This window comes from Petaurus breviceps, unplaced genomic scaffold (assembly GCF_028583685.1).
Source record: "Petaurus breviceps papuanus isolate PSGF00001 unplaced genomic scaffold, PetGlider_PUasm1.0 90919, whole genome shotgun sequence".
NCBI lineage: Eukaryota > Metazoa > Chordata > Mammalia > Diprotodontia > Petauridae > Petaurus > Petaurus breviceps.
This window is the reverse complement of record NW_027187378.1, coordinates 26,640,081-26,658,196: the sequence shown is the minus strand read 5'-3', so window position 1 is coordinate 26,658,196 and position 18,116 is coordinate 26,640,081. Positions and strand designations below refer to the sequence as shown.

The following is an 18,116-nucleotide window of genomic DNA, read 5'->3' as shown; positions in this document are numbered from 1 at the left end:
GTGGGTATAAGTAAAGCACATTCTTTAATTTTATTTAATTTAGACTCAAATACATGAATATTAGTACTCATATACATATTTTTGAATAGGGAACATGGCATGCTAAAAGGTTCAATTAGGTTAATGGCAATCTACAGTCTTACATATAACTAGAAGGTTTTATGGTTCATTTCAATCCCCTTAGGATAGTTAGTGCATTTCAAGGATAAAAGCTCTATAAAGTAATCAAAATTCTGAAGATCACAAAGTATAAAAACAAAAAGAAAGAATGGGGAAAAAAAACAAGAAAAAGAAAAGATGATATCCAAATATTCAAAAACTTCATAAAAATATATTTGGAGTCTACACTTAAGAAACCAAAATAAAGGGGTGGCCATGATGAGGAATACTTATAATCCCTCCTGGTAAAGAGGAGGCTAGGGGATGACCTGAGTATGGGAATTCTGGACTTTACTAGGGCTAACACTTCACTAAGTCTACCACCATATGAAGAACATCCAGGAGCAGGGTCTACCAAGCTGCCTAATGAGTAGGTCAAAGGTTCCATGTCAATTGGCAGTGACATGAGACTGATGAATAGTTGATGCACTTCCAGCAAGGGCTGAGATAAGGAGACTAAATCTCAAAAAAGAACAAACAAAAAGACCAGGAAACCAATTAAATAAAAAGGAAGAGGACATAAAAGCACAAAAGGCAATAATGATAATAAAAGGCACTGACCTTAACATCTGAACAAGTATAGTAAGAAGAGGTTCATTGACAGGAACATGTTAAAGCAAAAAAACTCACCTCCTTTCCTCTCATATTGAATTCACAAATTTAAGGGCAAATGGATATAAGAACTCCTAAATTATGGGGATCAGTGTAAATGGATGTAGACAAATGAAAATATAATTTATGACAATATATGAATCTCTGGTCGAATCACTAACTATATTAAAAAAACTAAAGAAACAAGTTTGATTATAGAAAAGAAAATCTGTCACTATTACTATGCTAAAATGACAAAAACAAAAAAATAAAAATACTAGTATAAGTCAAAAGAAATAAAAAATCACTGAGGAAGTTCTAAGATGTCTGAGGCAAAGAGTCTTAAATCAAAGGCATACATTATTATGCCTAAGTTGACAGATCTACTGTAATGCAGAAATGCAAGCCAGAATAAAACATCTGCGTCAATCCACTGAAACTAGACATAGTTCCAACATAAAGCGTTATTTTAGTCCTTACCTGTTACCTGTGCAACAACTGCTTGTGAAATCCTCCGATTGGCAAGAAAAGCTTTGATTTCCTCTTTTATCACACTACTGTCCCGCCTAAAAAAAAAAGAAAAAAAAAGATCAACACATGTTTAAGTTAAAAATACTAATCTTAGCTAAGAATGGTAAAGGTAGCAAGTAGAGACTAACGAGAGGAACAAAACAGAAAGAAGAGAAGGAAGGGCTGACCAAACCCATACAAGAATATTAAATTAAACCAAGAAACATCCTATTTCCAAGTTCAAAATCATAATACCATCTTACCTAATTCATATTGTGCCACCTACAAAGTTTCACTACTGGTGGTGGGAAGGTTAACAGGATAGAAAAGATGTCAGAAGCCAGCTAAGCCAGCGTTTCTTAATCTTTTTTGGCCATGTACCCCTTGATAATTAATTAATAATGATAACCTTTATGCATGACTGACACCTACGGACCACTGCTGAGGATATTTTTAAATGCATAAAACAAAATGTACAACATTACAAAGGAAATCAATTATACTGAATTACATTTACCAAAACAAAAAATAAATTCACAGATCATAGGTTAAGAACTCTTGGTCTAGTCCAATCTCATCTTGTTAAAAATGAGGAAGCTGAAATAGAGAAGTTAAGTGATTTGTCCAAGCCAGTAAGCTTTAGAAGAAGGATTTGCTATCATGCCTTCCTGGTTCTAAGGCCAGCACTATCGACAATACCATACTGCCTCTCAATTTATCACTTACATAAAGACAGAAAATCTATTACGCTGAGTAAAGATAGCAAAAAAAATCTGATTTTTAAAAATCTGTTCATCTCCAGAATTTATAAGATTGGAAACCTTAATACCTAAAACTGTACCATCTCCTGTGCCACTTAGAATTGGAGTTTATGAGTTTGGCTTTTTCTTCACTAGCAAACTCTTTCTAAAAGAGGTTACCACTCCACCCAACATATTCTTAGTAAAATTGTGAAAATACATTTACGTGCACTGTCCTTCATTTTAATGGAGTTATACTCATGGCATGACTTCAGCTTCTTCAACAAAACAAAATGGCTGATTTATATAGCTAAAAAACTTAAAATCTCAAGTTGTATTATTTATGCATAAATAAAAAAGAAAATGTACATGAACTATAGTGCCTTAGTATAATATAAGCACTGAAACATTTTTGAAGAAATAAAGATTGTATTATTTAAGTAATGCTCAGAGCTCAATGATAAGATGATGGAATAGAGACAGTTTTTAAAATTATATAATGATACAACAATTTGATTTAAATTGTTTGAAAAACTTAAACAAATGGATCATATCCCACAGAAGCATAGACTATCATAGAATCTTTAAGACCATCTCCATGAATTCTTTAAAGAGATTAAATAAAAGCAATGTAGCCAGTGAGAATCAATAGTAAGTCAATATAAAACAGGTCCCCAACCATTTCCTAAAAAAGAACTATTCATTTTTTCTAAGGGATGAGATAACTGGGAGGAGGGTAGAATGGAGGGGATGTTTCTGAATGAGGATCCTTGGTGGAAAAACGTACCCTACTTCTGTCTTCCCCTCACAAACATTTACTAAGCTCCTATCATATGCTGGCCAACGTACTAGGAGCTGCTGAAAATACTAATACTACCACCACTGCTGGTGCTGTTGATGCTACTACTACTACCACCACGACCACCAATGAAATTGAGAGCTAGCATTTATATAATGTCTTAAAGTTTGCAGAGTGCTTTCCAAATATTCTTATTTTATCTTCATGACAACCCTAGAAGATAGGTGCTATTATCCAGAGAGGGGTAAAGTGACTTGCTTGTGTCACAGAGTTAAGTATTGGAAGCCAAATTTGAATTCAGGTTTTCCTGTCTCCAGGTCAAGCGTATCACCTAGCTACATACAAAGAATGAAATAATCTTCCCTAGGAAAGAACTTATATTCTAATGAGAGAGACAAGTGTTTTAATTTATTCTGTGTGTACATGCAGACAACCACCAAACACATATACACACAGATATGTAAACACAAAATAAATATAGAGAATAATTACTCAGCTGGAGACCCAAACTACATGCTACAGAAGAAGCAATAAATGGAAATGTTTTGGCTCTGAAGTTTGGAAATACAAAGGGTAGTAACAACTTACTAGCTGAAAACTGATACAGAAAACCATAGGAGAAAGAACTTCCAAACTGAATTCTCTATTAATAGTTAAGATTTATCATGTTGATCTGGCTGTAGTCTATTTAATTTCTGTTTAAAAATTAAATGACCTACATTTCACATGAATAGCTAAAATAGTTAAAAACACATATTACTGCTTTACTAAGTGATATTATGTTTTAGAAAAACTTCAGAATGCAAAAGATTATGAAAGTTAAATAAATAAATTGGATGTCTGCTGAATAACTGATAGAATGGTTCAAATATCTGTAAATTATGATATCTGCTAAAATAGAGATGAATTCATTATATCTATTTCTAAGAGTTTTAAGGTAACTAAAAGCAATCAAATCATCTTTGTTTTCTAACACAGCTGCAACATGTCCTCCCTGCAATTTATTGCCTGACAATATATAATATATAGACAGTTTAAATTTTTAAGTATCTATATCTACATAGTTTTGAGTTATGAAGAATACATGGTGGGGTAACATAAAAAATGTGTTTTACAGGGGGGAAAACGAGATAATTTAATCTTCCTAACTTATTTAAATCAATCTGCTTTAAATAAAATCCACCCTGACAGCAAAACATAAAGAAAAGGCAAGTCTCAATTATTCAGGGGTAGAATATCCAGTCCGTGAATTATTCATTGCTTTGCAGTATGATGATGTTATCAATGCTTGCAGGAGCAGTAACAGCAAGAGCAGGGAAGGAATTCCACTAGTTTTTCAAAGGATCCATTAAGACTACATTTCTAGGAAGCTGTGGCTAGGTGAACTACTCTTTACATGACTCCTGCCCTAAAATAATTCATGAAAATAATGATTTCTAGCTGAATGTAAAGGACAGAGTGGTAAACTGAAATGGAGTTTTAATAGTGATTGAGAATTTCTAAAGATTCTACTCCATTTTTCTGTGGAGCTAACATTTTTAGTTTGACCCTCAAATTAATACTACTCCCACTCTAATCTCTTTCTTTCTCTCACCTCAAACCTATCCTCTTCTTCACACATACTGTGATTTGGATAAAATTATTTTAGTAATAAAAAAGTCCCTTTAATCTCAATACTATTTCTTTCATCCTCTGTTTTCTTAACTGAAACTTGGCTCTTCCCTGAAGGGACTATATTTCCTAATTTCTTCTGTTGAGCCTCCCATTTCTCTCTTCCTCAATCCTTCTTAGTTGTATCCAAATGAGGGAAGACTGGTGAGGTGGGAAGAGGAATGAAATGTTACAATTATTTAATAACATCCCCGTACTCCTTAGTCTGCTATTTGTAACAGTACAGAGGAGTACACGTTTAGAGCTAGGTTATCTAGCCCAAAGTCTTTGATTTTACAGTTGAGTAAACTGAGGCTCAAGGAGGTTAGGTGACATGGCCATAAACTTCAACATAATCTGGCTCATCCTACATTTATAGCAATATCTCACACAATTTCCCTAAGCAGAACTTACACTCCACCTAAATTTTTGTATCTATAATTCCCAGAAAATATCTTAAGCTTTCCTACCTCTAATCATGCCATTTCTAGCCTAGAATGCAATTCTAGTAGAACATAACCTTCTTGAAGGAAGTGACAGCTACATTTTAATTTTTTATTTTTTGGTCTTTATATCCTAGAACAAAGGAGATGTGTGATGCTTACTGAAATGAACTGAATTTTCATCTTATCCCCTATACATCTAACTATAATCTACTCATTTATCAGTCAGGATTCAGGTAAAAGGACACTTTCTGGTCTATATCCATGTCATGCCTTTCACTGTGACTATCACCTCACCTCTTCCCTGCGAAGTATTACCTGGACTCTGACCCTGGGATCCTAGGCTTTGATAGGTGAGCTTTTGTGTTATCTTGTCCAAGCCCCAGTCCTCTACCCCACTTACATCTGGCTCCACCTCCATGCCATGCTACCTCATACTTCCCACCTCCCCTTTATGTGCTGCCTTACTCCATTAGAATGTAAGGTTCTTTTTTTTTTTTTAAGCAATTGGGGTTAAGTAACTTGCTCAAGGTTATACAGCCAGTTATTTCTGGGTGTGGTGCTAAGTATCTGAGCCTGAATTCGATCCCAGGTTTCCCGACTCTGGGGCCAGCGCTCTTACTCATTGTGCCACCTGGCCGCCCCTAAGCAATTGAGGTTAAGTAACTTGCTCAAGGTTACACGGCCAGGTGTTTCTGGGTGGGTGCTAAGTGTCTGAGCCCAAATTCGATCCCAGGTCTCCCAACTCTGGGGCCGGCACTCTTACTCACTGCGCCACCTGGCCACCCCAGAATGTAAGGTTCTTAAAGGCAAGCAATACCTTGCTTGCATGTATTCTATTTCTAGGCACAGTCCCTGGCATATAGTAAGCACTTATTAAAAGCTGTATCTATCATAATGTAAAATTTACCTCTATAACATCTCTTACATACAACCTATTTTGTCCTCTGACACTATTACCACTCTAGAGCGGGCCTTTATCACCTTACACCTGGACTACTACATAGTATACTGATTGGTCTACCTGTCTCAAATCTCTCCACTCTAGTCTATTTTCTACTCAGCTGTCAAAGTGATCTTCCTAAAGTCCTGACTATGTCACACACTCACATTCTGATTTCCAGTAGCTCCCTACAATTATAAAATCTCTCAGGCTTTCAAAGCCCTTCATAACCTGCCCCCTCTATAGCCTTTACAATCTTCTGACATCTTATTACCCCCTTATCCTCAAACTCTCTTAAGCCTCAGTTTCATCAAATGCAAATTTGGGATAATGATATCACCTACCTTACAGGGATACTGTGAGGAATAAATGAGATTAATATGTGTAAAAAGCACTTTTCAAACCTTAAAATACTATATAAATGCTATCTATTATTATAAGTTTGCTTCATCTAAAATCATCTAATTTTCAGTCTGCTAATATATAATATACTATTTCTAATTAAAAATGAATTACTGTGACAAACAAAAAGCTGCCCTATTTGGGTAATGACCTGAGCCAGAGGACATACAAAATAAACTCACTATTTCAACTTACATCTGTCTGATCCCTTATAAAACTTCCTGCCCCTTCTGTGGAACAGTAATCAGTTCTGAACCCAAATAAATTAAGAGCAATAAATCAGGATTTGTAAAAAAATCTGAACTTACAAAGTCAAGTTTAAAATGAAATCTGATAAAGTAAAACAAAAGTGACCCAGGTTTGTATTTGATTAAAGAGAGAATGAATGATATGCATCATGTCTACTTTGGGCCTTTACTAATGAGATCTAACATTTACATAATGCTTTTAAGGCTTGCAAAGGGCTTCCTAGATATTATCTTATTTTATCCTCAACAACACTGGGAGGTAATTGTTTTTATAATGAATCCCATTTTACAGATGAGAAAAAGGGTCACAAAGCTACTAAGTGTGTGAAGCTGGAATTGAACTCTGGCCTCCTTAACTCCAGTGTTCAATGTGCTATCCACTGGCCAGCTTTATATATAAGTTTATCAATCCCTTTTCTAGAGTGCATCAATGGGTTTTCTATCTTTGTATAATCAAAGGGTCATGGGATAACCAATTTCATTTGAAGGAAGCTAATTGTTAGCAAATTATTTCTTATAAAGTGAAAACTATCTTCTTCAAATTTTCACTCATGAAGAGGAAAGAGCATTGAAAATTATTATAAAGTGCTACATAAAAATGGATAGTATTATAGAACTAGAAAGGACTTACCCAAGGTTACACAGTTGAATATCCCAGGTCTCTAAATGTAATACAGTATTCTTCTACTAGACCACATTGCTTCTCAAAAGTAATTATTGCTTAACACAAAATTATGTAATGTTCTATACAAAAAGAAATTTTTTTACAATCCTATAATGCAAAATACTACAGGATTGCAAGTAATAAAAAGCTGAAAGATAATCTTTTAATTTTGTTTAAAAGAACAAAAGCTAAGGAAATATCTATAAAGGATATCTTTCCTTCTTTTTTACTCTCCAATGTGATACAACAGTAGTCTAGACCTAGTCTCTCCAATTCAAAACCACTTTGAAATTTGACTTCTGATCACACTATATGATTTAAAATTATTCTCTACAAGGTTATTCTCTTCAACCAACTTATTGTCACATTTTGTTCATGTTCACATTCTCTTAGGCACCCAAGTTCACACAGAACTGTTTTTGATTCCTCTTTAACCCCACGTGCAATCAAATCCTGTTGAGACTATTTCTGAAAAGGCTTAAGTTCCTGTCACCTTAACTATTCTTACTGTTATTACCTCGATTCAGGCCACCATTACCATTTGCTGAGACCACAATAATTGTATGTTAAATGTTAATGTTTTTCTGTATATTTTTTTATATTGAGACCCTCATTCTTAATATACACATAATCCCTCCCAATCATCCTATACATTCCTATGATGTTCAACTCAATTTAAAAATTTCTTATTAAGTGTCTACGGAGCACCAGGCATTTAATTTTAATAATACGAAATCCTGGTTACATCATGTCCTTTTACCCAGAATGCCCTCCCCCAATATCCAGCAGTTGGAAAACTTTTATTTTTGCTAACTAAAGGATCAATCACAATCTAAAAATGAAGCTTTATTAACTCATCTTAAAGGACAAATTAGACAGTCCTAAAAGTAATGTTACGTTAAAACACAATGTCATTTACAAAGAATTTCATGGGAGTTCTGAAAACAACAGCAGTGTAATATAAATCTATCATCTAGACTAACCTCATTAATTCCTCCACTTTATCATCTACGTCTAGGTCCTCTTCTGAGGCTTCAAAACTGTATGATCTCTGACCCATGCTGTTTGCATGATAACGAGTGGGAGACATCTTTCCATTCGAAGTGGACAACCTTTCATTACTTTCCCTCCCATTTTGATTAGTAGTACAAGGTTGAGGGGAAGTGTCATAACTGTTGCTGGGTGATGGGGACATCCCCGAATGTTGGGTCTGTGTGGAAGCTGTAGCTGTAGAGGAAGATGCTGGGACATTGTTGGTACTATTTCCATAAGAACCACCTCCATAGCTGGGCCTTCTCCCAAATTTGTCATTATGTTCTTGATCAAGACGATCTAAAGTTTCCAAAGCATGGAGAATTTCATGTTTGGTCATTCCAGTACGTCGAAGGCGCTGAAGCAGGTCTATTTGCTCTATAGTAAATCTGGGTTCATCTGTGTAGTGAGACATGGTTTCCAGCAAACTAAAGAAAAAGTGATAAATAAAAGAAATTATTTCTGTTAAATTACTAGTCACACAGTGTAACAAAAAGATGCTTTAAAAAGATGGAATACATATTCATTTAAAATTCCTTTAAAACCTTTTGTTTTAAATAATATCTAAAATTCTTTTATATAGTGAATTAAGAGTATTAGAGATTGAAAGAGTTTCTTGTGGTTGGAAATACATGAAAATTAGACATAAAGTGTCAAATTTTGTATTTTCCCCAATTTCAAGAAATATGAATAAAAAATCAACTATAAAAACAAGCTTATAATCATTTCAAAAGGAAGCAATATTAAACTCCACAGAGAATGATTTTATGCCCCAAAGAGGTATTTTTTCCACCTCTAATTTGTTGTTTTAGATTAAAGGAATAACAACTGATAATCAAACTTGGATTTGTAATGATTTTTTACATCTCAATTATCAACAGAAACTTATCCTATCATCTTCATTATAAGGAAGAAAAAGACTTTAAGCAAACTATTACTATAAATAAAAACTAATAGTCAATACAGAAACATTAAAGGCAGATATGGTAATGAGACATGAGGCTTATTATATGTTTTCATCCAATCAATTCAGTAGATTCTTTTTTCCCCCTTTTTTTTGGAGGGGGGAGGGCAGGGCAATTGGGGTTAAGTGACTTGCCCAAGGTCACATGCTAGTAAGTGTTAAGTGTCTGAGGCCACATTTGAACTCAGGTCCTCCTGACTCCAAGGCTGATGCTCTATTCACTGCGCCACCTATCCCGCAATTGAGTAGATTCTTAAATATACTCTTCTTATTTGATTCATTCATTCTTTTTGTAAAGGCAAAAAAACAAAACAAAACCTAGAGCTTCTGAGAGAGGAAAAAAAAGGGAAAGGGAGAATGGAGAAAGAGCACTTCTAGCTCTTTTGAAATTACTTCCACAGCTAAAGTTCCCTTTAATCTTCATTGGGTATAAAAGCACATCCAAAAATATCTAAGAAGGTATTCTTTTCTCTGTATATACAATATGTGGCCTAGGCAACATGTCTAGCACTATAAAGATTCTAACAGAGCAACAAAAGTTTAATTTCTAAATATCATAGAATTCCCTTTGCTTCCAAACTGTTTCGGGATTGCAGTAGAATTGCTGGCCTGGAAATTGGTTCATGGTATAGTTCTATATTGATTTTATGAATAATTAATTTTCACATATGTATGTTCTGAGTCTTAGTTTTCTGCTTCAGTTTCTTGTTCCTAGAAATCAACTTCTCCCAGCTTCTATGTCTACCATACTTTATGGACATGTCTTATGCTAGGCTAAATTGGGAGTATATTCCCTTAAAATAATGATAAATGCTTCAGTGAGGGTCCTAAGATTCAGTGGCACTTTTTTCTATCCTGTGGTAGCTTCCCATGACACTGGCCGAGTGGAATAATATTTTTTTCTCCTGCTCTGGAGAGGAATAAAATACCTTTTCTTCAGTGGAAAATGAACTGATTCTAAGTTGGAACAGTTGTCCTCACCACTGTGGTGCATTCCCAGTTAAGCAATGAGACCCACAATACAACACAGTAGTTAGTAGGGTAGGGCTTGGGGTGACTTCTGTGTCTAGTAAGGTAGAAAGATCAGGGGTTGCAATATCACCTGGATGTGATGTGACCACTGCATATATTTCTTATTATTCATCTTCACACACTCTCCAGTCTAGTCAATATGACTAGTTAGTTAGCTCTTTCCAAGAGGGCATTTTATCTTTAGCCTTTATGCATCTATATAAGGTGGTTGCTTATGTTGCTACACACTCTTTTTTTGGAGGGGCAAGTGGGGTTAAGTGACTTTCCCAAGGTCACATGGCTAGTAAGTATTAAGTGTCTGAGGCCAAATTTGAATTCCAGTCCTCCTGACTCCAGGGTCAGTGCTCTATTCACTGCGCCACCTAGAGACCCCCAACACACTCCCTTCTTAAATGAACTTGGAAAGCAGAATGTATACAGAGGGAGAGAATATTCAATTAGTCAGTTAGTAAGTTATTTATTAAGAACTTACTTGCTAGGCACTATGCTAAGTGCTAGAGGTACAAAGAAAAGAAAAAAAAATAGTCCCTGTGCTGAGAGAACCAGGTGAAAGCTGCGTCACAAAGACCTAAACAAAAGAGAGTATCCAGGACACAGTGTCAAAGGTTAGAGATGTTAAGGATCAAGGCTGAGAAGAGTCCAATTAGATTTGATAATGTTAAATCATTAGTAACTCTGGAGGGCAGTTCAGTTGAATGATATAATTGGAAGCCAGATTACAAAGGGTTTTAAAAGAGAGTAAGAGGAAGTCACTGAGAGTAGATGACTTTGATTTTTCAAGTTTAGTTAAGATGGGAAGAGAGAAGAGGAGCACACATGGGTGACCAAGAAGAGACAGGCTGATAGTGGAAATATTTGGTAGGGTCAAATAAGGATCTTTTAATGATGAATTTAGGAATAATTTTTATTGATTAACTTGATGATGGTAGGGTCAAATGAGGGGTTTTTGTTCTTGTTGTTGTTGTTTGTTTTGGAAGGGGGAAGGCAAGATTGGGGTTAAATGACTTGCCCAAGGTCAAACAACTAGTAAGTGTTAAATGTCTGAGGCTGGATTTGAACTCAGGTCTTCCTAACTCCAGGGCCAGTGCTCTATTCACTGAACCACCTAGCTGCTCCAAAATAAGGGTTTTTCAATGATAAACTTAGCGTGAATATGCACTTAAAAAACCCCCCAAATCCTCACTTGAACCTAATCATCTCCACTAGCTATCATCTTATGACATACTATCTCTTCTATCCATATCTCAGCTAAACTTGAAAAAGTCACACCATTACAAATTGAGATTTGAGTGTTTGTAGGTTGGAGGAAATGGGGATATTGAAGATTACAAAAGGGAAACGACAAAGGTTACAATCTTTTTTTTTTAATACTGCACAAATGTTTTTATTTTAAAAATTTTTTAAATTGATTTGTTTATTTACTTTTAGTTTACAACATTCGGTTCCACAGTCCCTTGAGTTTCAAATTTTCTCCCCCTCCCTATACTTCCCCTGCCCCATCATGGCGGCATGCACTCAAATACAGGATCTACAAATATCTTCACATTAATCATTAGTCAGGTTGTAAAGGACTATAACTAAAGGAATGATCAGTAGGAAAGAGGAAACAACAACAAAAAAACAAGAAAAAGAAATACAGCACGTAGTTTGTTTCAATCTGCATTCAGACTCCGCATCTCTTTCTCTGGATGTGGATATGTCTTTTGATCATGAGTCTTTTGGAGTTGTCTTATAACCTTACATTGCTGAGAGGAGTCCAGTCTACTGAAGTTAGTTGTCACATGTACATTGTGTCAGTGATTGTGTACAGATTTCTCCTGGTTCTGCTCTTCTCGCTCAGCATCAGTTTATATAAGTCTCTTCAGGTTATTATGAAGTCAGTTTGCTCCTCATTTATTCTTATGTATTCCATTACATTCATACACCACAATTTGTTCAGCCATTCCCCAACTGATGGGCATCTCCTTGATTTCCAATTCTTTGCCACCACAAAAAGAGCCACTATGTTTTTGTACATATGGGTCCTCCTCCATGTCTCTGATCTCTTTGGGATATAACCCTAGAAGTGGTATTGCTGGGTCAAAAGATATGCACTTATATACAGCCCTTTGGGCAGAGTTCCAGATTGCTTTCCAAAATGGTTGCATCAGTTCACAACTCCACCAACAATGCATTAGTGTTCCAATTTTTCCACATCCTCTCCAGCATTTATCATTTTCCTGTTTTGTCATCTTAGCCAATCTGGACGATGAGATGTGGTACCTCACAGTTGTTTTGATTTGCATTTCTCTAATCAATAGTGATTTAGAACATTCCTTCTTAGGCTTATAGATATCTTTAATTTCATCTTCTGAGAACTGCCTGTTCATATCAAAGGGTATAATCTCGAGATAACAGAATAAAAGGGGATCAAGTAGATATACATGCACACACATGCAAGTCTAGCAGGAGATGGGAGAGACATGGTCAAATGAGAAGAAAGGCCTTGCTTCAGTACTGCTCTTCCGTTCAAAGGGTAGAGATTAGGCAGGAAAAAGGCACAGCAGGAGATGGAAATTGAACCTGCAGAACAGGAGAAAGAAGTTCCACTCTCCATGAACTTTCCTCTTCTTCCCTCAAAGGACAGGTACAGAAAAAGATAAAAAGCCTGAAGTCAAAGAATAGGTTGCTCCTCTTTGCACCACAGGTTTTCCACATTCCACTTGGTAGAATAAGCTGGTGGCAGGAGGTGGAAGTTGCCTTGTGCCAGCACAGATGGAAGTTACTGCTTTGGGGCAAGAGAAAATCCTTTGGGACATATGGGAAACATCTGGTCTAGTCCCTTCCCTAAGGGCCTAGTAGGAGATGGAAGACACAAGATGTAAAGTCAGAGGAAGTTTTGGCTCCTCTGCTCACTAAGGAGGTACCTATTTTCCCTCATGAAATGACTCTTTATTCTATTCCAAAATCTGTGTGTGTGTGTGTTTTATTGTCCTTTGACCAGTAAAGATAAAAGAAGTTGGAGTGACCCACACTCCCCCATTGCTCTTTTTTTTTTTTTCGCTTTTTGGAGGGCAATTGGAGTTAAGTGATTTGCCCAAGGTCACATGGCTAGTTTTTTGTGTTAAGTGTCAGAGGCCGGATTTGAACTCAGGTCCTCCTGACTCCAGGGCCAGTGCTCTATTCACTGCACCACCTAGCCGCCCCCACCTTCTTTATGCACTCCAATTATGTAAAGTTCTCCCACATTTCATCCCCTTCCCTCCTATTGTGATCTGTTCCCCTCTAGTTTTTCTTTCTTTGTTTAAGATTATCAAAACATAACAAAACCAATTCCAAGCCCTCAGTCTTATTTGCCTCCTTCTATGATCCATGATATTAAATCTCTGAAAGGATATTTAAAACATCCTTCCTGACAGAATGTAAAAAGTTCATCCTTATAAAGTCTCATCTGATAGCTCATGTGTATTTACCTTCTAATGTTTCTACTTTGGTCTTATCATCATGAATTATCTGTTAGTCTTCCATGCCACTGAAGAACGATTTTTTCCAAAGCAGGATTATTAAGTTTTGTTATGTTTAGTTGTAGACATATCTTTTGTCTTATGAGGTACTGTGTTCTATATAGTCCTCTCCTTTATAAAAGTAGCTACTATATCTTGTATGGCCCTAATGAATTCCTTGGTATTTGAATTCTTTCTTCCTAGATGCGGGATGTATTTTTTCTTTAATCTATAAGTTCTGAGTTTAGCTGTGATATAACTGGCAGTTTTCATCTGGGGGTTTCTTTCAGGAGATGATCAGTGGATTCTATTTTTTACTCTACCCATGTTTCTTTCATTCTCTCTTGAAATAGGTTGTTTTTAGACATGATTTTCAAGTAATCCAATGATTCTCAAATTATCTCTCTTTGTCCTATTTTCCAGGTGAGGTTATTTTTTTTTAAAGTAAAACAATTTATATTTTCTGGTATTTTTCAAACTTTTGACTTATCTTATGTAGTCATTAATTTCTATGTGACTATATTAATTTTCTTTTTTTTTTTTTAAAGCAATCGGGGTTAAGTAACTTGCTCAAGGTTACACGGCCAGTTATTGCTGGGTGTGGTGCTAAGTATCTGAGACGGGATTTGATCCAGGTCATCCCAACACTGGAGCCCGTGCTCTTACCCGCTGAGCCACCTGGCCGCCCCTAAGCAATCGGGGTTAAGTAACTTGCTCAAGGTTACACAGCCAGGTGTTTCTGGGTGGGTGCTAAGTGTCTGAGCTCGGGATTCGATCTCCAGGTCTTCTCAACACTGGAGCCGGTGCTCTTACTCACTGTGCTACCTGGCCGCCCCTAACTATATTAATTTTCAATGACTGGTACTTGGGCAAACTCATACCTCTTGTGCTAAGCTCTAAATTCTTTTTTTCAAATCTCTTCCATAGCTCTCTTTTCTTTTCCAATTTTTTCTTCCAGTGTTCTTTTTAAAATTTACAATAAAAATTTAAACTTTCCCTTTAAAAAAACAACAACAAACCTCTTCTAACCTTTTTTCTTGGAATTCTAATTGGTTATGTATCCAAGATGCTGTTTTACTTGGAGACTTTACTTGCAGGTGATTTGGAAATATTCTCTTCTTTTCAGTTCATCTCTTGGGCATCACTGGGACATCATTATGGTTCTTTTTTGGTTTTTGTTCATTCATTCTTCCACCTTACCTGAAAATTCCAGAGTGGGGAACTTTTTCTTAGGGATTGGTTCTGGCCATTTGTGGTCAGACTTTAGTAAGCTTTGTTTGGCACTGGCTGTTCTTATCTGGTCAGGCAGGCAGTGCCCTCTTCTGTTCTAAGGGACTAGGTTTCAGGTCTCCTCTCCTGGTTTAAAGAGATACCATAGCTGTGTTCTGCTCAAAGACTGCTTCTCTTGGTTAACAATAGCTCCCTGTTCCACAGTTCCTATCTCAATTTCTTAACTGCCTGTGGGTTGAATATGTGATCTTTCATTGGAGAAATGGCCTACAGTGGTTTCTCCTTCAATTTCTGATCACTGCTAGCTCTGGAACTTCTCTAATCTTCAAGCAGCTGTCAAGGGAGCTAGGATTCCATACTTTTTTCTAGTGTATACCTTGGTTGGTTCTCCATAATGCTATCTGAACTCTGCATCTTTTTCTAGATGTTCACTGATAACTGTCTCTGAGTTCTAAGGTTGTTGGTACTATAAATACACATAAAGAAATCCTGGTGAGGACTGTATCAACTGTCATTTTAACTATTCCTGTTTGTTTTGGTTTTTTATTTTTGGAGGGGGGAAGGCAGGGCAATTGGGGTTATGTGACTTGCCCAAGGTCACACAGCTAGTAAGTGTTAAGTGTCAGGCTGGACTTGAACTCAGGTCCTCCTGACTCCAGGGCTGGTGCTTTATTCATTGCCACCAAGCCACCCCAATTTTAACTACTTTTGAATGTGTCTTAAACTTATTTTAAAGTTTTAAAAATAAGGATTTTCATTTGGCCTTTTCCCACTTTTTTTTTTAAGCTAGAGATCAGGCAGATTCCACTTATTCCATAGGAGTGTGATGGGTCCTCTTTTGTCCAACTCTTACCTAGTCCTTAGTCATTGAATGGGCTGGGCCTCAGACAAACTGAGACCTGGGAAAGACCCAAATTAGAAAGGCCAAGGTCACACTCTGCATCCTGGGCTGCCAGTTGTCTTTAGCTTTGTCTTACCACTGGACTTCAGTGTTTCCTGAGGAGTAAAGCTGACAACTTTGGCACTGCTCTGCCTCACTCAGCTCCAATTCCTCTTTGAGCAAGTAGACATCAACTTCTGTGATGCCACTGGTCCTCTTTAAGGATGAAGGATAAACAGCAACTACTATTCCTTAGTAAAGTTTCATGATACCAATTCAGGCAGAAATCTCTTATAGCTCTTAAAAACTGATTCCTGAATCAAATACAGATTCAATGTTGTTAATAAGAGATATGTTCTCTTGAGGTAAAGCTTTCTTTATCGATAGCATTTTCCTTTCACAGCTGGTTAATATTTCAAGAGGCTTTTCCTGATTCCCCTACTTCTTAGTGTGTTGTTCACTCAAACTTACATTTGTTTTGTATATATCTTGTATTTACTTATCTATGTACTGACCCCGTACCCAAGTAAAATGTAAGCTCTGTAAAGCCAGAGATTGTCTTTTTTTTGTCCTTGATTCCTTTGTGCTTATTACGTTACCTGTAACATGGCATTCACTTAATAAACACTTACTGAATTAAATTAATAATATTTTCTAGAATTTTGCGAGGGAAAAAAGTTAAGCTTGATGCTCTACAGCTTGCAAACTCTATTTTCCTTCCTTCAAATATAATATCAAACTGCTTAGCATCTTAGAGAAAGGGGACAGGAAAGAGGAAGAATTTGGAATTCAAATTTTTAAAAAATGAATTTTCAAAATTTTATATGCAATTAGGAAAAAATGAATTATTATTTTAAAAATATTTTTAAAAAGCAAAATCAAAAACAAAATGATGCCTCCAAATCTTAGGCACAGTTCTGACTTTGAGAAGCTCCTTCTTCTAAGGGAATGATGCACAGATCTGAGAGAGGGATAAGGGTGATAGGGCCATCCTTTCACAGGCCACAACAATAAAGAGGAATGCTTCAGAAGCAGCCATGAATTGTTTCTGTGGGTACAGTTATTTCAATATAGATGCTGTGATTAACTGATCCTTCAAATCATTAAATGCACCTTCTATATCTTATTGTCAAATTGGAAAGACATGCTGCTTTATGAAACTTGTGAGAGATAAACATGAACAATCATAAAAAGCTAAATAAGGATTAAACAGCTTACTTTTGATTCTAATATGAGGAGATGATATATGCACCCCCTCTGATCTCAATTATTATCAGAGGTCACTGAAGGAGTCTAAGTAGACAGAAGGCCTGGGAGTAGTTCTGTTATGTCTTGATAATCTTAAGAGAAGAGTGAAAACATAAAGGAAGAATACTCTTAAGAGGGAAGAAAATTGAAGGTTATATAAAATTATTTCAAGTGAGCAAGCAGAAGTCTAAACAAATGACAAAAGGATGGACAGAATAGGTGACACTTGAATGTGTTAGTGTCAAAGATGACCTCATTTTCATCTGAACTGGTCACAGAAGGAAAGAACATATACAATTGGGTATAGAAATACCTTCACTCTATGGGAAAACTGGTTGCTGCTGTTAGTCCTTAGTTCTCAAAGAGAACCATGACAACAAGGAGGTCTTGCCATGACTTGCAAGTGAATTGGATTGAAGTGAGGGAGAGCTATGCAAAGTCTCTGGTCTCACTTTCCCCTTCCAGGAAAACAGGAGGGAAAGGGAAGAAGAAAGATTAGAGGGAGAGCAGATTAAGGAAGGGATTAGTCCTAAGCAAAATCAATACAAAAATATTTCTGGCTCTTTTTGAGCAAAAAATGGAACTTGAGAGGTTCCATCTATTAAGGAATAGCTGAACAAGTTATGGAATACAGATGTGACAGGATGTTTTTGTGCTATAAAAAATTATAACTGAAGACTTGTATGAAATGATGCAGAGTAAAGTAAGTAAAATTGGAGAACAACTTATATAACAGTATGGCAAAGACAAACAATTTTGTAAGAATTAGATATTTTGATCAGCATATTGACCAACCAGACATCGAGGATTTATAATAAAACATGCTACTCTCCTCCTGAAAGGTAAAATACTACATGGATGGATAGACAGATATCCAGACAAAAAGACATACAGACAGATAAGAAACAAAGACAGACAAGTAGATAGAAATAACATGGTCAATATGGAAATTTATTTTGCTTGACTAGGTAATAAGTGTTTGTCATAGAGATTTTGTATTTCTTTTCTTCTCAATTGGGAAGTACATAGGAGGAGTAGGGAAAAAAGAAGGAAGACTTACTGATTGAAAAATTAAAATTTAATTTTAAAAAAGAAATCA

The 18,116-nt window shown here is 36.1% G+C and overlaps 1 protein-coding gene across 7 annotated transcripts in view; it reads right to left on the bottom strand.

Moving 5' to 3' along the window:
• Positions 1 to 18,116, bottom strand: part of HMBOX1 (homeobox containing 1) — a 288,374-nt gene that overhangs the window by 150,621 nt on the left and 119,637 nt on the right. For all 7 annotated transcript variants that reach the window (XR_011165992.1, XM_069075647.1, XM_069075649.1 and 4 more), the window contains 2 exons: positions 8,133 to 8,609; positions 1,231 to 1,316 (listed from right to left, as the gene is read on the bottom strand). Coding sequence is in view for 6 of the 7 variants with exons in the window: in XM_069075647.1 (XP_068931748.1) it covers positions 1,231 to 1,316; positions 8,133 to 8,609 (563 nt within the window). In the remaining variant the exon portion in view is untranslated. The remainder of the gene's footprint in view (positions 1 to 1,230; positions 1,317 to 8,132; positions 8,610 to 18,116) is intronic.